This window comes from Arvicanthis niloticus, chromosome 9 (assembly GCF_011762505.2).
Source record: "Arvicanthis niloticus isolate mArvNil1 chromosome 9, mArvNil1.pat.X, whole genome shotgun sequence".
In the NCBI taxonomy this organism is placed as follows: domain Eukaryota; kingdom Metazoa; phylum Chordata; class Mammalia; order Rodentia; family Muridae; genus Arvicanthis; species Arvicanthis niloticus.
The window spans coordinates 69,928,218-69,948,033 of record NC_047666.1 but is presented as its reverse complement, the minus strand read 5'-3'; the positions used below and the strand labels follow the sequence as shown (position 1 = coordinate 69,948,033).

The following is a 19,816-nucleotide window of genomic DNA, read 5'->3' as shown; positions in this document are numbered from 1 at the left end:
CTCAGTGGATTAAAAAAATATAGAATTAAAGCAGGGAATCATATTGTGAGATAATGTAGGAGGTGACCTGAGGTTCAACACTGAATGTAAATCCTCAGGCATTGTCCATATTATTGTTGAAAACATTGTCTTCCAATGTTCTGAAACTTTGCCAAGTAGGCTGGCCAGAGAACCCCAGGGATCTGTCTCTGCCTTTCCTTAGTATTGGGGTTGCAATCATGCAACCAAGCCTGGGTTTTTAGGCTCTGGGGATCAAACTTGGGTCTTCAGGCTTTTAGAGAATGTCCTTTACTGACTAAAGTAAGTTTCTAGCTCTTTCTCTCTGTGGTCACTCTTTCTGCCCTATAACAATTGGAATTTTCTGATACTTTAAAACATCAGGTATATTTCTTTGTTAATAAAACATTGACTATTTTTTTCCTTCAGAGCACTTATTTGCCCTTTAAATTTTAGCAATGGGAAGCTTAGGCAAAAAGCCCTGGAACTTCTGTGACATTTAAAATGTCACAGAAGCAAGTATGAAGGCTAGCAAGTATGAAGCCTTTTGTTGCCACAGCTCAGTAAACCCAGTAATCAGAAGGTGATGGCAGGGGATCATGAGTTTTGGGCTAGCCTGGAATACATAGCCAATTCCAGAGAAACCCTCTTGAGTAGGGGCCGGGGTCGGGAGGTGCTGGGCAAACAAAATACAACAACAACAAAAGTGAGACATCCAGATTCACAGGCTTTTCCAGAATTAAACTAATGAGGAGACACTCATTATTTCCTTCTAAAATTTTTATTCTTAACCACTGGATTCTTTTGCTTTTGTTTCTTTGGGACAGTGTTTTTATCATATGGCTCAGGCTGTTCTTAAACATATATACGACAGTTCCAATTCAACTTCCAGAGTACTAGAATAACATCTGTGTGCTACTGTGTCTGGTTCTCACTGGATACTTCAGTTATCTTTGAGTATCAGAAAATTTTTCTGAGAAAAGCTTGGAAATTGTAATTTTCAAACAAAGCCAGCAGGGGGGTTTTTACAATAGCATGCACTGTCTTAATATGTGTTCACAGGGACAAAATAACACAAGACATTACATGTCAAGCCAATAATGGTAGATTTTCATCTTACATGAGTTTAGAAAGGATACAATTACATTTACATGTAAGAAAAATCACAAGTAGAAATGGAAATCATTTCCAAGTTATAGTAGGTAGAATACTTCTATATTGATATATGTTAATATTATCAAGCAGTAACAGCTGAGTGTATGATTTAGATTTCAATCCAACAAGATTTCTGGTCATTTGATGTCTGGTAGACTTAATTACCTAGGGAGCTTTAAAAAAATATTTTAATTAGACTTTAATGGAAAAAAAATCATATATATGATTTAAATCAAATAATGTTAGATTAGTAACAAAAACCAACAAAGCTTTGCTTTTCCTCTACTTATCCCCATTTATTTTCTCTAGAAATAACCACTTCTAGCTCTTAAATGTTTCTGAATTAATTTTCCTAATCATAGTTTATGTTGCTTTTTATTTATTTGACCTTTATTTATTTATTATTATTATTATAATTTTTGTAGCACTGGGTATAGAGCCTCATGAATGGTAGGTCCACAACTTAAGTCTACAATTTAATCAAATCTCCTGTCCTCTAGAATAGATCTTGATGTACTTGCGTCATTATACATATATCTTTTTCAGCTTTCACCCTCCCAATATTACATAATTATTTCTTGTTAAATAAGAACTTATATTACAGGTACAATACTATTCACATGAGGTATGGCAGGCAGCATTTTTGATTATTTTATTTTTCTTGGGGTTTTTAATTACTTGTTTTAATTTCAAAACAAAATACAATTACTAATTCACCCCAGGCTTGGAAAAAATCTGTAGAGTCCATTCACACACACCAGATATTTGCTCATTTTCAGACACTGAGAACCTTCCATCTTTGGACATTTATTGTTTAGGTCATGTGATTACTGTCTCCATTCAGCAGTCAGAAACATGGCTGTCCATTATCAACAAAATCTCCTCTTTGTTCACAAACATACATACATACATGTTTTACCCTCTCACTCCACAAGGAAATCATCATTCCATTTACTTTCTTGTCCTTCCACTTGTCAACTGCATTTTTGCAAAAAGGTTTGTAACATCTGCATTTTACTCTGCAACTAAAATTAAGTATTCTCTTTAAAGAAGAATGCCATATTTGGTCCATTTCCATTACTGCTAGGGAATAGTCCATTCCTGTGAGGCAATTAGTTTCTTTCCTTTGGAAACAATATCTCTTTGAAGGGAACGTCTTCACATATTCCCACTATTGTTTTCAAAATCCTGCTGTCATATATTTAGGGTTATGCTTTCCTGTAGTCTGACCCAGTTTCAATATATCCTCTTGTGGGGGGGAAGAGATGCATGCTTTTTAGATCACATTCTTGATATAACAGGCCTCTTATTTAATGTCTGGCTCACAGTCCAGTATTCTCAACGATTAATTCACAACGTAAGTTTGATGTAAATCTGTGTTCTTGAAAAACTCAGCCTTCCTTTCCCATAACGCATCCTGCGCCCTTTGTCATAGCCTAAGACTTGCAGGAGTTTATTTACTGCTGCGTAGTTCCTGGGATACTTCCTTGGATAGCTCCTCTGCTGCTGGAACAGTATCTTTGCTCCTAATCGCCCCGCTAGCTTTCCCACCTCCAATTCCCAGGGAGGGGAGGCTGCTGGGAGCCGACTGCGGGTGAGCGAGCCTGCTCTCGCGAGATTGCACGGTCTTCTCGCGCATCTTGAAGGGGCCGCGGGGCCGCCTGGGAAGCGGCCATCTTGCGGTCCCGGGTGGCGGGCCACGCAGACACGGCGGCTCTAAATGTGTACCTGCAAGCGGATGTTGAGGATCACGGAGCCCGCGATGTAGAAGTACGGGAAGTTCATGCGCAGCTGCCAGGCCAGCTCGAAGAAGGCGAGCAGGGTGCGGGAGAGCCCCTTGCAGAAGACACCGTACGGGGTGGCGGCCGCAGGGCCCACAGCCCTGAGCGCCAGGGCGGACGGCGCGTCGGCGGGGCCCATGGCGTTGTCCCACCAGGCCGAGGGTCTCCGATGCTCCGCGCACTCCCGAGCCGGACCGGGCCGTGGCCGGGATGAAGCGCCCACCGCTCTCGCCTCCTCCGCCAGCCGCCGCCGCCGCTCCCTCCCTCCCTGGTGGCGCGGGGCGGCGTGGGCTCCGCCTCTTCCTGTCAGCTTCCCGAGGAAGGTTGGCTGCAGGCAGTTATGTAACTGCTAGGGACAGCAGAGATCCGCGGTCCCTTTAAAGGGCAGAGCTCAGTGAGCTGACGTGATTTAGCCAACATTTAGTACGCATTTTGCAAGGCTCAAAGGTAGATGAAAATAAGTGTGTCCGCTGTGTAACGTTCTCGGACACACTAAGACAAAGTGATCTGTCAGCTTAGGTAAGCTTGTACAGGCATAGAGTGTGCATTTGTAACACACTAACTGTGAAAAATCATCATATTACGTTATGGATGTACCTGCGTATTAGGACTATTTAGATTGCAAGGGACACGTTAAGCAAAAATACATGCTCTTTTCTGTAGGCTGTGTGTGTGCACGCGGGCACGCAACTTTATATGGTTGTGTTTCCACTTAATATAAACACATAAAAAGTTCAGATTAGGTATAGAATCCAGCTTTTTGCATGGAAATACACTAGTGAAAATCCTAAGGTAGACTTAAAGGACCAGAATACTAATATTTTCATATTCTTAGTACCCCATAGAAATACGAGTCCCCCGTATTCACAGTTTATTTCAGGCATTTATGTAATGCACTTTCATTGTTTTTATATGTTTCACTAATGCCCCAGCTTAGCCTCATTTATGTATTATGCATGTTTGTTAGTTTCTGAGCTCTGATAGTGTCAGCTCGAAAGGACACTCCAATTTCCCAAACTTCAACTGTCTACCCAAACATGAACTCCACCTTGGACTGGAGGAAGATTTCTAATTAGATAAAAGGCAGCATTCCTTCAGAAACTTGTGAAGTGTGTTCCTATTTGCCAAAAAGGAGCATTCATTTCCCTTACCTCTGGCAAAAGGAACTTGTAGTTCTCTTGCTAACATACCTGTGCCCCCTGTCTAGTCTTAAAAAGGTCCCTTGCCTTCAGACTTCTTCAGTCTCCACTCAGTTATACATTTCTGAGCCAGATGCCCACCTGCTTGCCCTTCCCCGAGGCCAGCTACTCTTTTGTAAACATTGTTGTTCTCATCATACTTTATTTTGTATCCCTTGTTATTCTCCCCTCTCACAGATAGCCCTGGCCATATCCAGGCTGGCCATGATCAGTCTACATTTTCTCTTTGCTCTAAACAGTTCCAGTTGCCCCTGGCTATTATCTTACATCTACAATAAAATCTTCCCATACCTTGGAGTAGTCATGCCATCTGTTTATATGTAGAGCACTTCTGTTTCTCAGTAAACTACTTATAGGGCTGGTGCAAATAAACGACGTTGCAAAAGTTGGAAAACTTAAAGGGTATCAATTTCTGCTTTTCTGCTCTTGTATCAATGCTAAACCAGTAGAGAAACTGGTCCCAAAAACCAAAAAATAGAGAAAGAGTAGTTTGGGATGACTGACCAACTTAGAAACAGAGAATGTACATAGTTTTAATGCACAGGTGTAGTTTAGTATAATCGGAATCCATGGGACTGTTCAACATTGACTTAAGTAAGACCCTGGATCTTCCTCTTACAATAACAGAATTATTCACTCATTCACATGCTTACACCACCTCACCCATCCCTAGGGTCCACTGGTTCCTGCCTTTGATAACTCCATGAAAATAACTGCCTTTTACCTTCAGGGAGTGGGGAATATAGCAGTTATGCAGTAGTTCAAGTGGCCACAGTGAAGTCTTATTCCAGTAGTAAAAAATAAGGAAGATTCTTTAAAAAGCTCTCAGTCCCACTTATTGCTCAAGAATGATTGGAATATATTTTAGAGGATTGTGGTTTACCTTTCTATCCCTTGAACTTTAGACTTGAAAGCCTATTTCACACCTCTTGCCAGGTGTGTACATTTCAACAACTGATCAAGTGTAGCAGATGATTAAAATCATTTCTCTGGGTAGTACTTCATAGCCTTCTTTTGACTTTACCCAATCTATTGTTTCCTTAACTTTGATTCTATCTAAAGCTTGCTTTAAAATGGTTTGTTTAGCTTGATAATCATTTGAGAATGTTTAAGGTGAGCCACAATGATTCTTTGTAGAACCATACTCCTAATTATTTATTTGAGAATTTATTAATGTAAGTCCATTAGGAAAGAAGTTGTTTCAAAATTAAAGGGATGGATTCTAGTGATGGAAGGTCATAGACCAGGAAAAAAAATGAGTTGTCTGAATACCTGTATGCTAACCATTTAAATTCAACCTTGTCACTCATGCTGTACACTGGAACAGCTTGATATTTAGTGGAAACTTTTGCAGAGATTTACTCAAATCCTTTGAAAGAAAAATAAAATGTTTTCAAGTAAATGCCAGTAATTAGTTTCAGAAGCAGCACTAGGCAATTTATGGGTCTGTAGTATAAAATCAGTTTTTTAATAAAATTTTCTTAATAGTAAATGTCTAGCACCATGTTATACTTTTGGAAAGAGTAACATCCTGCCTTTTTAACCACTTATTCATTCTGGGGATGAGCTATTTGAGACATACTTCACTAATGATGGAGTGGAACATTACATAGTACTTGGCATGACAGAAAAACTTTGGTTATCCAGCAAAACTATTATGTAGAAAGATACAAAACCAAATATATTTCTAAATCTACTTGTAAAAAATGTTCTAAAAGGACGGGGCTTTGTTTTAACTTTAAAAAAAAAGGCAGAGTCTCAGTGTGTTGCTTATTCCCATCACCTGAAGGCTTCACCTCAGACTATTGCTGTATTCAATACCAACTTTTGTTACAAGACATTTGTGGGTCCATTTAATGCCCTAACCACAACAAGGTCAAGGAAGTATTTTTTTTTTTTTTTTAAGTAAAAGTGTTGAATCTTTCATTGCCTGGGAGGAATAATTGAACACCGTATTCACTGTCTTTGGAATTATTTTTCTGAGAGGATACTTAATGGAAATATATCAAACAACACTGAGAAGACTACTTATAGTAGTCTTCACAGTAACTGGAAACATAAACAGTCCAAATGCCTATAAGTTCAGGCAGATCAATAATTACAGTATAGCCTCACAATGGAACAGGGTGGATAAATGCAAGACAAATAATCAAGGATTGGTAAGATCTGGTTCTTCTTAGCAAGCTAGACTGTTAGCACAGTTAATGGGGAGGGGGAAATTAACAAACTCACTGAGTAGAGAAGTGTTACAATAGACATCAAAGAAAATCACAACATTATAAGAGAATACTTTAAATGCCTAAACTCTACTGAATTAGAAATCTAAAAGAATTTTTAGATTCATATAAACCAAGTTGAATCTGGAATAAAACAGCAGTATGAATAGGCTAATAATGAAGAAGAGATTGAAATGATTAGTTTACTGACTAAAGCCAGGTCTAGATGGATTCATATAAAATTGAACTGGATATTCAAATAGGAATTACAACAAATACTTCTGGAATTGTTTTTTTTTTTTTTTTAATGAACAAAAAGGGGAGTGTGGGGATGTGGGGGTCAAGGGAGAAACAGAAGGAAGAATTTCAAACTTCTAAAAAGTCAAATACCAAACCAGATAAAGACAGATCAAATAAGAACATTGCAGACCAATAACTGTGATAAACATAGATGCTGAAATACTTACAAATGAGGTTTGATATATCAGAAAGATCACCCACCACTACCAAATTGGGTTTATTCTGGAGATGTAGAAATGGCTCAACATAAGTAAATATAATAAATCCTGTCAGTGGAAATAAAGACAATCAAAAAATCCAATACCTGTAGAAAGTCCTTAGGTAAGAGCCACCATACCTTAATGATAAAGGTATTGGAGACAAAAGGCCTGAAGAGAAATGCAAGAGAAGAAAGAACAGGTTCATGCAGTAGTGTGGATAAATTCTGTCAACATCTACTGATCAAGAAACTCAACAAAGAAGACCACAAATATAGAAGCTTGGCATAGTGGCTCATACCTGTAACTATAACACTTGGGAAACGGAGGCAGGAGAATTAACACGTTTGCCTTAGAATTATTTACCTATTAGGTTATAAAAGTTATAAGAATAGTTTCTGAGTTTTCTAGAATTATTATTACTTTTTTATAATTAGGATGGTACTCAAAAGTGGTTTCCCTTCTCTGAGAAGAGGAGGGGGAAATGAGAGGACTTGTAAGGGTGGGACTGTGAGGAGAGGAAGGGGTCTGTGATCTGAAAGTAAAGTGAATAAACAAATTATTGAAGAAAATACTTATTTTAAAATTGAATGGACAAAACAGTAATCTTTCCAGAGCTCTAAACACGAGGAATATTTTGGCAAACATTACTAATGGGTTAAAAATCCTGAAGGGCAGGCAAGATGTTTCAAATCTTGATTATCTACAAGAGACACACATTTGAGACAATAGAACAATAATTCTATCATGAAGCATGTATGTAGCAGTATATAGTACAGGATTACACACTTTCAAACACAGTTACACATAGTTATTAGCTGTTGTGGGAGCATGGGTTTTCCTGGGTTCCCAAGAAAACACTGAAAAAAAGAAACCCTATGTATTGAATCTATCCTTTTATTAACAGAAAACAAAAGTTTAACCCAAATAATGAAGATATTCAAGAAAAGTGATTACAACTGTCAAGACAGAATATGTCCTTATTTTCATACTAACAAATGAGAATTCAGCTTCGATTCAACATCAGATGTGAAGTTCATTTGTCTATACGAGGAACATTAAATATATGAACAAGAATTAATTTGAGCAGTTATGAAAATGTACTGTTTGTAGAAAGATGGGTTTAGTTCACCTAATAACACACTATGGTGCTATTTGCTTAAAATTGGTCACACAATTGTAAAGAATAAATAATTTCACTATACATCCACAATTCAAATACACATATGAAGTTGATATATTAAAAGAGGGGGCAGGGAAGATAACTTAGCTAGTAAGAGCACCTGCACTATCATGGGGATCTAAGTTCAAATTCACAATTCGTAAAAAGAAAGGCATAATCATGTGTGTCTTCAATACCAGTGCTTGACTGAGGGAATAGGAAGAAGAGAAAGGAAAATTGTTGGGCCTTGCTGGCCACCAGTTTGTTCCAGCTCAGAGAGAGATGCTATCTCATGGAAATAGAAAAAAGTGATAGATAATAACACTAGATGTTATTCTCCAGTCTTTTCCTGTGGGGCATTTGCACACTTACACATGAGGGTGCATATACCACATACATACTCCCTTACACACAAGTATTACTTGTTTTGATTTTTATTGAGTGATTTTATCACTGCTCAGGTGAGTATGAAAGTGACATAACTGGAAAGATAAAAATGAAGGAGGTGATGGCTTTTTATGTGTGGCTCATCACTGTAGACACTTCACACTGTGCATCCCTGCTTTGTGCTCGTTGATTAATCCACCTCCTGTGCAAGAAGCACAAGAAGATGTGGCAGCTCCACATAGATGGGACAAGATTTCATCATCGTGTTCCACATGAATAGGCAGCAAACTGTAGATCCTGTCTCTTCAAATTTGGTTGCTGTGAATTGTTATTGTTGTTGTTGTTATTATTATTATTATTATTATTATTATTATTATTATTACAAAATAAAGACACGCCATTCCAATAATTATTCATGTTTGCCATTCATCTCCAATTCATGAGGAGCATCTTGTAAAAAGAAAATAATGTCAGTTCTATTTGCCTATTATTTGTACCTAAAATTGAAAACAAAATAGTTTTCAAAATATTATTACTGAATTAATGAATGGATTAATAAATGAATGATTATGTGAAAGTTGGCAATATGAAAATAAATAAAACCTGTTATGATATCTGCATAAGAGCATGAATTTTTTGTTTCTATTTTAATTTTTAGGTTACAAGTTTATAAAGTAGATGGCATTGGTCACAGTAAAGACACATGCAAAAGAATTTAATAAAATTTTACATATTTTCAACTGTGAATTTCCATACCATCATTTCATTTTCTTATTTTTATATGCAAAATGCCATTTAGCATTATGAAATCTAGGTAGCAAGCAGATTTCTTTCCTTATTTTTCTTTTTTTTTTCTTTTTATGGCTGTGAGATTAAACCCAGTGTCTCTTACATGATTGACAAGTATTCTTCACTGCAGCTACACCTGAAGCCTACCAACATCCTTTCTCGACTGTAACTTTTGTGCATCTTTCTCCTTAACACTTACAAACACTTTTCAAGTGCTTAAAAGCAAACAAAGAAAATCTGCAATTCAACATCCTTCAGTGCCTTAGCATTTACAGAACAACAGATCTCATGTTCACAATGTTCCTTTATAGTTAAAATTGAAAGGGTAACCTTGATAATACAGAATATTCCCTTAGAAGATAGATATTTGAGGACTCACAGAGATCCATGTCCAAAGTAGTCAATGGATTGTGCCATTTGAAGAGTGACTCAATTTGTAAATGCATGCTTTGTATTTTGCCTTTGTCTCTTAGATACAGTTACTCCTTTTTGTGAAGGAGTGCCTTGCAATAATTCTGTAAGAGTTTGGGCTCTTCTTTTTCTACAACTGTGTCAGAGACATGCATAGTAATCTTCCCACTATTAATAGAGTAGCAAGTTTGTTATAAGCAAAGCAACTTGAACACTAGAGTGCAGCAGTTACAGCTGCTGAGGCAGAACCTCAAGTGCTTCCTATCCAGAGTGGAAAATGAAGAGAGGTTCGGGGAATCTCCTGGGGTGGTGTTCCTCACTCCCATGGATACAAGCTCTGTCCCTTTGCCTAAGGGCCTTTACCAGCTCTTCTACTAGTGCATGCTCCATATGGCTCCACCCCCAGTGAGTTTTGCATTTCTATTTGTTGTCTTCCTCCTTTTTAGTATAGAGAAGAAACCATTTGAAGAGTTCATTTCTGTGTCCAGGTACACTCCTGCTTCTGTAGTTAAAAATTTTGCCTAAATTGTCTTATATGCTAGCCTAATTTATCTTCTTAGTAATTTTTTCCCTAAATATTGAGCATTTATGAGAAATTTCAGGATATTTTTTCTCATTTTTTTTTTTTTGCTCAGTTTTACTCCAGAGGATGGTAGTTGTAGTTTGTCTTTCACATGCAATAACACATGGCTTTCTCGTCAATATAAACATTTTTTTGTTGCTGTTACTTTAATACAGAGTCTTGCCAAAGAGCCCAGTTTTCTTCAGTGCTGGGCCATATATACCAGTGTGTATAAGTATATCAAGTTTCCTAAAATTTTTAGGTTTTTCTGGTTGCTTCTTTTCATGGTTTTTCTTGTGTGTTATTGTTCTTTTCGCTATCATCTAGCTCCTGAAGAATGTTATGACCTGTTGCTATATTTCCTGGCTTGCCTTGGGTGTGTATTGTGTTTTATTTACTTTGGTGCCTACAGTAATTTTAAATGAACAGATGTTGGTGCAAAGTGGAGGAAAACAAATAGTATCTGAAGCTTGTACTGGTGAAGGAATCTCATGCATGAGCAAAGAGAGGAGACACAGAGAATGAAGAGGATTCGTTTTATGCAGATGAATTTAAGCTTATTGTCTGCTTATAACAATAGAAATATTTCCAAACTTATTTGCATGTATGGAAAAGATAGTCACAAGTCTTTAGAATATTTACATCACAACTGTATCAATTACAAATTAAAGCAATTTTATACCTTCTAACAAACTATCACATTACTAAATCTTAAGTGAAATATACGTTAAGTAAATGATAAACCTGAGTTCTAGAAGTCAGAAATAACAAGGATTATCATGGAAATAAATATATGTGTAATCCTGTGTATGTATGCATACATGACCTTATAAAAAGTAAAATTTATCAATCTTGTCAGTCCCAGTTATTTGAGGAATTACTATGGAAGATTATTAGGTAGCTGTTTGTTTTTTTTTTTCTAGAGAGAACTTTGGTAAACAAGAATAAGAGCCTATACTGGCACACTTTTGAAATACTTAACAAAATTCTTATGTTATATAGCAGTTTAGATACTATTGGCTTTCATATGAGTTATAATTTTATAATTTTGCTTGTCCGAAATTAAATGGTTAAATTTTAATATATAGATCGTTGAAACCATGTAAATAAATATGTTCGTTTTGATGACAGCATATGGCAATTTTGTTTCCTTCAGCATCAATTACAGAGGACTTCAGTACATCATCCATAAGGTGTATAGAATCTGGATGAAGCTCAGCTGGGCTTTTTTTGAAAAAGAAAATGTAATATTTTGTGAAAAAAAACTGTAAACTAGCCCATTAGTGATTCTTCATGTTTATGTGACATGGTATGTAAGCCTTTATTAAATTAATATGCTATGAACTCTTAAGAATCAGCTAGACACGCTTCAGAAGACTGTAGTAGAAATTGGAGCATCCTCTTGGAAACAATGAATGCTGTCCTACAGTGCATATTATTAACTACTTTATGTGTGGAATTCATAGTGGGAAGCTTAGTCAATGCATTCATAGTTCTGGTGAACATCATGGACTGGGTAAAGAGGAGAAACTTATCTTTTATAGATCAGATCTTCACTGCTTTGGCAATTTCCAGAATGGGTTTTCTCTGCTCAATAATTACAAGTATATTGGCATATGAATTATATCCAGACATAATAATGACTAAAAAACTGGTGAGAGAAATTAATATTTCCTGGACAGTTACCAATCATTTCAGCATCTGGCTTGCTACAAGTCTCAGCATTTTTTATTTTCTCAAAATAGCCATTTTTTCAAACTCCATTTTTCACTTAAAATGGAGAGTAAAACAAGTGGTATCAGTGACATTGCTGGCATCTTTGCTCATCTTCTTTTCAAATATTTTAATCATAAACAGATGTACTGATGGCTGGATTGATGCACATGAAGCAAATGTGTCCTACAGTGCTATCTTAAGTACTGCTACTCAAATTTCTAGGCTTATAATACTCATCAATGCTATGTTCACACTTATACCATTCACTGTATCTCTGACAATGGTTCTCCTTCTCATTTTCTCTCTATGGAGACATCTGAAGAACATGCAGGGCAATGCCACAGGTTTTAGAGACATCAGCACTGCTGCCCACATAAAGGCCCTGAAAATGGTGGTCACTTTCCTATTAATGTATACAATTTTTTTCCTGTCGATTCTTGTGCAGTTTTGTAACCTGAAATTTCAGAAGAAAAATTTCATTACTTTATTTTTCTCTGCTACTGGACTTGCCTTTCCCTCAGGCCACTCATATGTCCTGATTCTGGGAAACACTAAGCTTAGAGAGGCATTTCTTTCCTTGGCATGGTGGCTGAGGTGCAGGCTCAGGAATGCAGAACCCTGAGATTCCTAAAACTTTACTGTTGATCATCTTTTGTATTTTAGAGGACGATCAGTTCCTAAGAAATTAAATATGTTTAAATTTTTACTTTCTTTACTTCATTTGTAGTATTGTAAGTTTAGAGAAATGTTTATGTAGATCAGGAAGCATCTAAACATAGTACAACCTTGACAGAAAATTTGGATATATCTGTATTGTTCTACAATGATAGATATGAATATGGACTAAATAAATATATGAACATATTGTATTAGTATAATTTTCTATATAGTTTTAATTCCTTTGACATTTTAAAATGATTTATGCTTATATGTAAAAAAAAATACATGTATTTGTATTCAAGTTGACATAATAAATGTGAAGCTGTAATTCTATGGGCTTAATAATACTTGGATAATCTAGAACATGTCAAGAAACGATATATAGCCTTGGACATCAAAAATAAGTAACCTATTCTTGTTTCAAATACAAGATCAATTTTGAATAATTTTAATGAAATTTCTTATTCTAATTCAAGTTTTTTTTTCTACAATTAATTTGGAATTCAAGAATCATTGGAACATATTCATCATTAGGAAATGCACTATCATTTAAAGTAGATTTTATATTGTGCATCCTATTTAAATTCCTATCTCCATAGATAACAAAGTATCTTCATTGAATGTTACAGGGAAGAGATTTGTGTTCTTGTTTTACTTTACATAAGTATACACCTGTGCTTTTCTCTGGGAAACAAACCATACTGTCATAAAAATAGAAATTTAGAGTAACGTAGGAGTGACTGATGTGTTATTAGCATGAAATTTTGTTGTGTATGTGTATTGTATTGATTATATGGCAACATGAAATGTGAGTTAAAAATGTATAAATGTAATCACCCTGGAGAGCAGTTTAAAAGCTCAGGCAGAAGAGGGGATGTGATGTGAGCTGAAGATGGTTTTGTGGTTTATGGTTGTCTTTGCTTCAGTACTGTTGAATCGGTAGTAAGGATCCTTCAGATTACTAGCTTTATGTTTTGTCAATATTGTTCTAACATTGTTTATTATTTGTTCTTTGAAAAATGTAGAGTATATTTTCTGTATGTTGTCCAGATTCAATTGGATAGGTCCATGTATGTTATAGAAGGTAAATATATGTGATAGGTATCCACTTAAAGGAGGATGCTATAGCACATACATGAAGTGCATCCTCGTAGAAGAACAGGGAAGGGGAAGGGGATGGATGTTTTTAGGGGGGGACCTGGAAATGAAAATAAAGGAAATATTATATATATATACATATATATGTATATATATAATATTATATATATATATATGTGTGTATATATAATATTTTTATACATATTGTATTACATACACACACACATATATATACATGTATATATATGTAAAAGAAAATGTCAATGCATTTTTTTAATATATGAATGAATTCTTTTAGTGAAACAATGTTGAAGAACTGAATTGGGAAATAGGGAAAACTGTTCTGTAACTAGGTGTTTGTTATTCTGTTAGAAATCAATAAAAAAAAAGGATGTGTGTACACAAATCTCAGAGAAATTGGACAGCATTAGTCCAATTTAGTATCAATATAAAAGTATGTCAAACTTCTCTCTACTGTATTGCCAAGGTGCTGGTAGACCAAAGAACATAGCATTCAGCAGGCTTTTTCATCATGACTTCAAACAAGTGTACATAGAACAAAATCTCTCAAATGCCGGTTTATTAGTAGCTTTTATTTCACCAATATACTAGATTTATTGCCAGACCTAGCTAATGAAATTCTCATAGCTCAGTGATCTAGAGTTATGTATTTTTTTTTTTTTTTTTTTTGGTTTTTCCAGACAGGGTTTCTCTGTGTAGCCCTGGCTGTCCTGGAACTCACTCTGTAGACCAGGCTGGCCTCAAACTCAGAAATCCACCTGCCTCTGCCTCCCAAGTGCTGGGATTAAAGGCATTATGTATTCTTGATGGTGTCTTCTCAGCCTTGATTTAGTGGGTGTGTGTCTGTGTGTAAAACAAAAATTATAAGAAAATGGAGGTCATGAGTTTTAAAGAGGTAATACTGGGAGAAAATAGTTATCCTTTGTAATAGAATTGTTAGCCCATGGAATGCATTCAGAACTGTTTGCTTAGGGAAACTAAACACACTGTACACTATTGTAGTTCCTCCAGGTTGTTCAAATCACGAACAAGTGAAGAACATCCTTCTAGCCTGTGGCAGAAGTGATCCTCCTAGCAGGTGGTGTGCTAATAGCCTCAGATTGTTTCATTTGTTCAATAGCGCTAAGTTTTTCAATGGTACCTTCCTTTACCTAAAAAGGAAAGATAAGAATTGGTCTGGTGCTATACTGGGGATTTTGAGTTGTATTTTTTCTTTTATCTAAATAATATTTTTTATTAATTACTTGAAATTTTTATGTAATGTATTTTGAACACATTAGCTTATGTCACCAGCTGCTTTCATAACCAGCTTCTCCACTCTCCTCTCTTTTCCCACCCATTTTTGAATTTTCATTTTTCCCCACCCACACAGAGCCTACTTTCTGTTGCTAAACTGTTCTTGAGATGGGGCCTATTTTGGTGTGCAATTTACCCAAAAGGGACCAGAGAATTAAAAAAAAAAAAAATAAAGTCTTGTCTCAGAAGCTACCAAATGTCTGTAGATTCTCAGTTAGAGACAGGATTCACTTTGCTCATCTATGCTTGGATTTTTGGCTTATTTGAGCTTGTGCAGGTCTTATATATGTTGTTGCATTTGCTGTTATAAGTTCATGTGTGCAGCTGCCTCACTCTGTCCCAAAACCAGCTTTCTTTCTGTTATACACCATCTCTCAGTCTCTTACAATCTTCCCTTCTCCTCTTTCATAAAGATCCCTGAGCTTTGATATGAAGACTGTGTTATGAGTGTTCAATTTAAGACTGAGAACTATATAATCTTTTGTTTCTATACATATTGATGGGGTGAGACTCTGTGTTCATTGCAATTTACTGGAAGTAGACCATTCTTATGAATTCTATGAATACAGCAACAAGTCAATAGGAGTCTTTAAATTTGTTACTTTTTTGAGAGTTAAATACAGCATACTTTGGTCATACTCACCTTTCTCCAAATCATTCCTTCTCATTCTCCTGATACTCATCAAACTGTACATTCTTTCTCCTTTTATTTGTTGTTTTTTTAACCTATCAATATCAATGTGTATTGCCAAATATCCTTGAAATACATAGTAAACAAATCATTATTAATTTTTAAAAAGTGTGCTATTTACAAGGAAATGCTTACAAAGAACAGCCCTTCCTAATGAAATGACTTATTTTTTATTTTTAATTTTTATATTTATTTATTTATTTATTTATTTATTTCAGATGCCATCCTCTTTCCCCATATCCTCTTCTTAGAAACCCCTTATTCTATCCCCCCTCCTCCTTTTTGCTTTTATACCATTTTAATTTCATGGGAGTGTTAAGGTCAGTTCTAGGTTGAGGAACTAGCAATACAATAGATGCAAATAGTCAAGGAACAAGGAAGACAATAAACACAAATAGAAAAAAAAAAAAAAAAAAAAAAAAAAAAATAAGGCAATAAACAAAATTCCATGAACACTCACATCTAAGGGCTTATCGGGATGACCAAAATATCTGAGCCAACTTCCCTGTCCTAGCCCAAAGTCATTTTCATGTCTGAAGCCTACTTCATAGTTCTAGCCTAAGATTTAGATTCCTGCCTGAAATTACTTCTTTGTTCTAGCCCAATGTCATATTCCTGCCTGAAGCCCACTTTCTTGCCCTTGGCCAATGTCATATTCCTGCCAAGCAGTCCATTTCCTTGTCCTTGGCCCATGTCAGATTCTTGCCAAGCAGCCCCAAATTTATTATGTTGTTTTAGAGATGAAATATGTGGAAACTGTTCTTTGGTCCATCATCACCTTGTCTGGACAAATCTGGTTGTTCTAGGAATGGCTATTTAGGTTGAACCTTATGTATTTCTCATGCAGAGTGGAAGATCCAGGTGTAAAGCTCAGGGGTGCTCATTAGGTTTAATGTATTATTCTTTCCCGGGGAATGCATTTTGATCACTTAAAAAGATCTGCAAATTCCAGTAGTAGTATCCTCTCCACACAGCCTCAACCCCGGAGGGTTTGACATTTCTCTTTGCCTTCTTCCTCTTTGTTGTTGTAGGGAAGGACCCAGGCCATGTCTCAAGCAAATCTTTCCTGCAATGATGGCATGTTCACGCTTCTATTCTAGCAACTTCTTTAAACCTTTCCAAATAGTTATATTATTTTATCTTCCTAGTATATTATCTGTTCTATAATTGTTGCTCATTTGCTCCAGGGGACTGAGGCTGTGCTCCATCTCCCACAAGGGAATACCTGTAATCTCTAAAGGGCTTTGTTTTTAAAACAGTGTCTCACTTACATCTCCAGTTTGTTTTGGATTAGTGATCTTCCTGCTTTCACCTCTTTATTGTTAGCCTGGGTTATCAGTGTGTACCACCACATCAATTTCACTGTAACATTGACACCTGTTTTTGTTTTTTTATTTTTTGTTTTTGTCTTCCTTAACCTGATAGGATAATCTCTCAACTTTTTCATATACAGAGATGAAAGAATTACAAGGTCAGAGCATATTTTTAATCTCATTGCATCAGTTATACATGAAAACTCTTTTATACAGCAGCTTAAGAACTGTAGCAGTGTTGGGCCTAACACGAGGTCTAATCTCCATTCCACCTCCACCCTTCAGTCATGTACACAGGTGGAGGGCCCTAGAGAGATTTACATACTAATGAGGTACCTGAAGGCCAGAGGTGGAGCCGATTAAACATTCCTATCAGGTTACAAAACAAAGAATTTAAATGAATTCATCTATATCTCAAGGGTCTTTCCAACTCTCTGTATCTTCCTCTGTTAGTGCATATGCTTCACCCTTTAGCACCTAGCAGAGGACCTAGTTCATCACATTCCTCCCCAGCCCTTCTCCCCTTCTCCCCTCCCCTTTTAACTCAGGTCGATCCTGGGTTTAGGGGGATATGCATCCAGACCCATCCACGATCCGCCATGTGAATAAACCAGTTTTGGAAACCCAAGGGCTTCCTCGTGTGTTGGGGCTGCGCTGCTATGAGGAACCATGAGGAGCCAGGGAGAGGCTTTTAGTTAATGAACAGCCGGGCCCAACTTCCAGCTGGAGAAACCCAGAGCGTTCCCAGCCGACTACTCACAGCATGGCAGGAGGAACCTTGGGATCCCCAAGCCTTTTTTCCCCACATAGCAGTACTAAGCATGAGTTGGAAGTCCACTAATGTTGAACCAGAAATAATGAAACAGCAAGTCAGCAGCATTTGTATGTTTCTCTTAATGGGAAGCAGTGTGTATGTAGCAGTGTGTGTGCATGCACGACCTTGTAAAAAGTAAGATTATTATTATTTTCAGTACAGAATTCAGAGAAACAATGTCTATGAGGTTTTTAGGTAACAGACAGATTACTGTAAGAACCTTGGGAAGTATCCATAGGCTCCTGTACAAACTTAAATTTGATATATTTAATGTCATTTTTCTTTTATATGCCAGTCTAGATATCGTTACCTGGTATTAGTTATAATTCCCTAACATTACTTGTCCAGAAATCAAATATTGAGACTAAAAGCTGTATAAAGAAAACTAGCAAAAAAAAAAAATACAAAGAAATATGTCTTTATTTTGATGATAAAACTGAGAATTCAGTGTTTCTTCCTCATCATCAACAACAAGACTAAAAAACAAACAAACAAAAGAACAAAACACAAACACCAGGGTGCTCTGTGAAAAAATATTAAACCAGCTGTCTTGAATAATGTAAAAGTTTTGCCCCAAAAAACTATGGACATTAGTTATTTGTATTTGATTGGCACTGTATATAGGGGGTATTGGTGGTGAATGTTATGAGAGTTCAAGAATTTTATATGTAGAGCATCTTAGAAGATTGATTAACACACCTTCCTTACTGTACTAGAAGCTAAAGCATTCTTCCAGTGGCAATGACTCCTATCCTATATTTCACATTAACATTTATTTTAAGTGTGGAATTCATAACAGGAAATTTAGGCAGTGCATTTGTGGCCTTGGTAAACATGATGGGTGAAATGCGTCAAAAAAAAAAAAAAAAAAAAAAAAAAAAAAAAAAAAAAAAGATGTCTTCAGTGTTTTAGGTCTTCACTATTCTGGCTATTTCTAGAATCTCTGATATCCAGACACTAACTGCAAGTTTATTGCTGTTAGCCATCTACTCATCTCTAATAACTGGAAAAATTAAGAGAATTATGAAAAAATATTGGACAGTGACCAATCATTTCAACATCTGGCTTGCTACATACCACAACACCTTCTATTTTCTCAAGATAGCTACTCTTAAAACAGTATTTTTCTTGACCTGAAGTTAAGACTTTAAAGAATTAGTTTAATTGACATTGCTGACATCTTTGCTCATCTTTTACTTAAACATGCTATTCATAAGCACATGTATTGATGTCTGGATCGATGGACATGAACAAATATGTTCTACAGTGCTATCTCAAGAAACCCTACTCAACTTTCTAGGCTTTTTTGATTCATCAGCACTATACTCATATCCACACTATTCACTGTGTCCCTAGTAATGTTTATCTTGCTCATCTTTTCCCTTTGGAGACATCCGAAGAATGTGCAGCACAATGCCAAAGGGTCCAGAGAAGTCAGCACTGCAGGCCTCATGAAGACATTGCAAATGGCTGTCACCTTCTTGTTACTACATATGGCTTTTGTTACTTCTGTATATAGTGACAATTTTGAAAATTTGATTTCTTTTTAAAACACAAAAATATTATAAGAATGCCTTTTCATTTTAATTCCAGATGTGGGGATATGGGGCTTCTTATGTCTGACTACAGCATCAGACTATGATATGCCCTATGCTCTAACCAAGGCATGGTTTAGTCAGCTGCAGATAGTTTCTGCAATTGTGTGACATTTAGAATTCTAAGAACTTTTCAGAGGGTATGCATTTAGACTGCTGGGTCTATGTTTGGTCTAGGTCTTATTTTTATTAAAGCTTTTTAATTTCATTAAATAATAAATTTTGAACTTATATTCTGTATGTTTTTTACAGATAATTTTATGAAAAACAGATACTGTCAAATGTGGACTTGGGTAATATGCCACTAAATAAGGATATTATGTTATTAATGTGTAGGCCATTTGTCCACTTACAGTAATGGAATGCCATTTGTCATGTATAGAAACTGACATTCCTTGAAGTTAATTATAGAAATATCTACAGAGGGAAGCTCTCCCACAAGTTCATGTGAAATAT

The 19,816-nt window shown here is 36.1% G+C and overlaps 2 protein-coding genes across 5 annotated transcripts in view; one reads left to right on the top strand and one right to left on the bottom strand.

The window, feature by feature from the left end:
* The window catches only part of Smim10l1 (small integral membrane protein 10 like 1), a 61,148-nt gene extending 57,930 nt beyond the window's left edge, over window positions 1-3,218 (bottom strand). For 3 of the 4 annotated variants that reach the window (XR_013112678.1, XR_013112679.1, XM_076940670.1), the window contains exon 1: window positions 2,881-3,216. Coding sequence is in view for 2 of the 4 variants with exons in the window: in XM_076940670.1 (XP_076796785.1) it covers window positions 2,881-3,072 (192 nt within the window). In the remaining 2 variants the exon portion in view is untranslated. Of the gene's footprint in view, window positions 1-1,780 lie in introns of those variants that run through there. The other variant, XM_076940669.1, reaches the window with a different exon arrangement.
* Window positions 3,219-11,567: 8,349 nt separating this feature from the next.
* On the top strand, window positions 11,568-12,494 carry LOC117715783 (taste receptor type 2 member 140-like). The gene has a single exon (XM_034512630.1). It carries the CDS (start codon window positions 11,568-11,570, stop codon window positions 12,492-12,494), a length of 927 nt encoding a protein of 308 aa, XP_034368521.1.
* Window positions 12,495-19,816: the final 7,322 nt, after the last annotated feature.

What these genes read in the sequence shown, in the direction of transcription:
- LOC117715783 (XM_034512630.1), top strand. Translation starts at nt 11,568, where the DNA reads ATGAATGCTGTCCTACAGTGCATATTATTAACTACTTTATGTGTGGAA.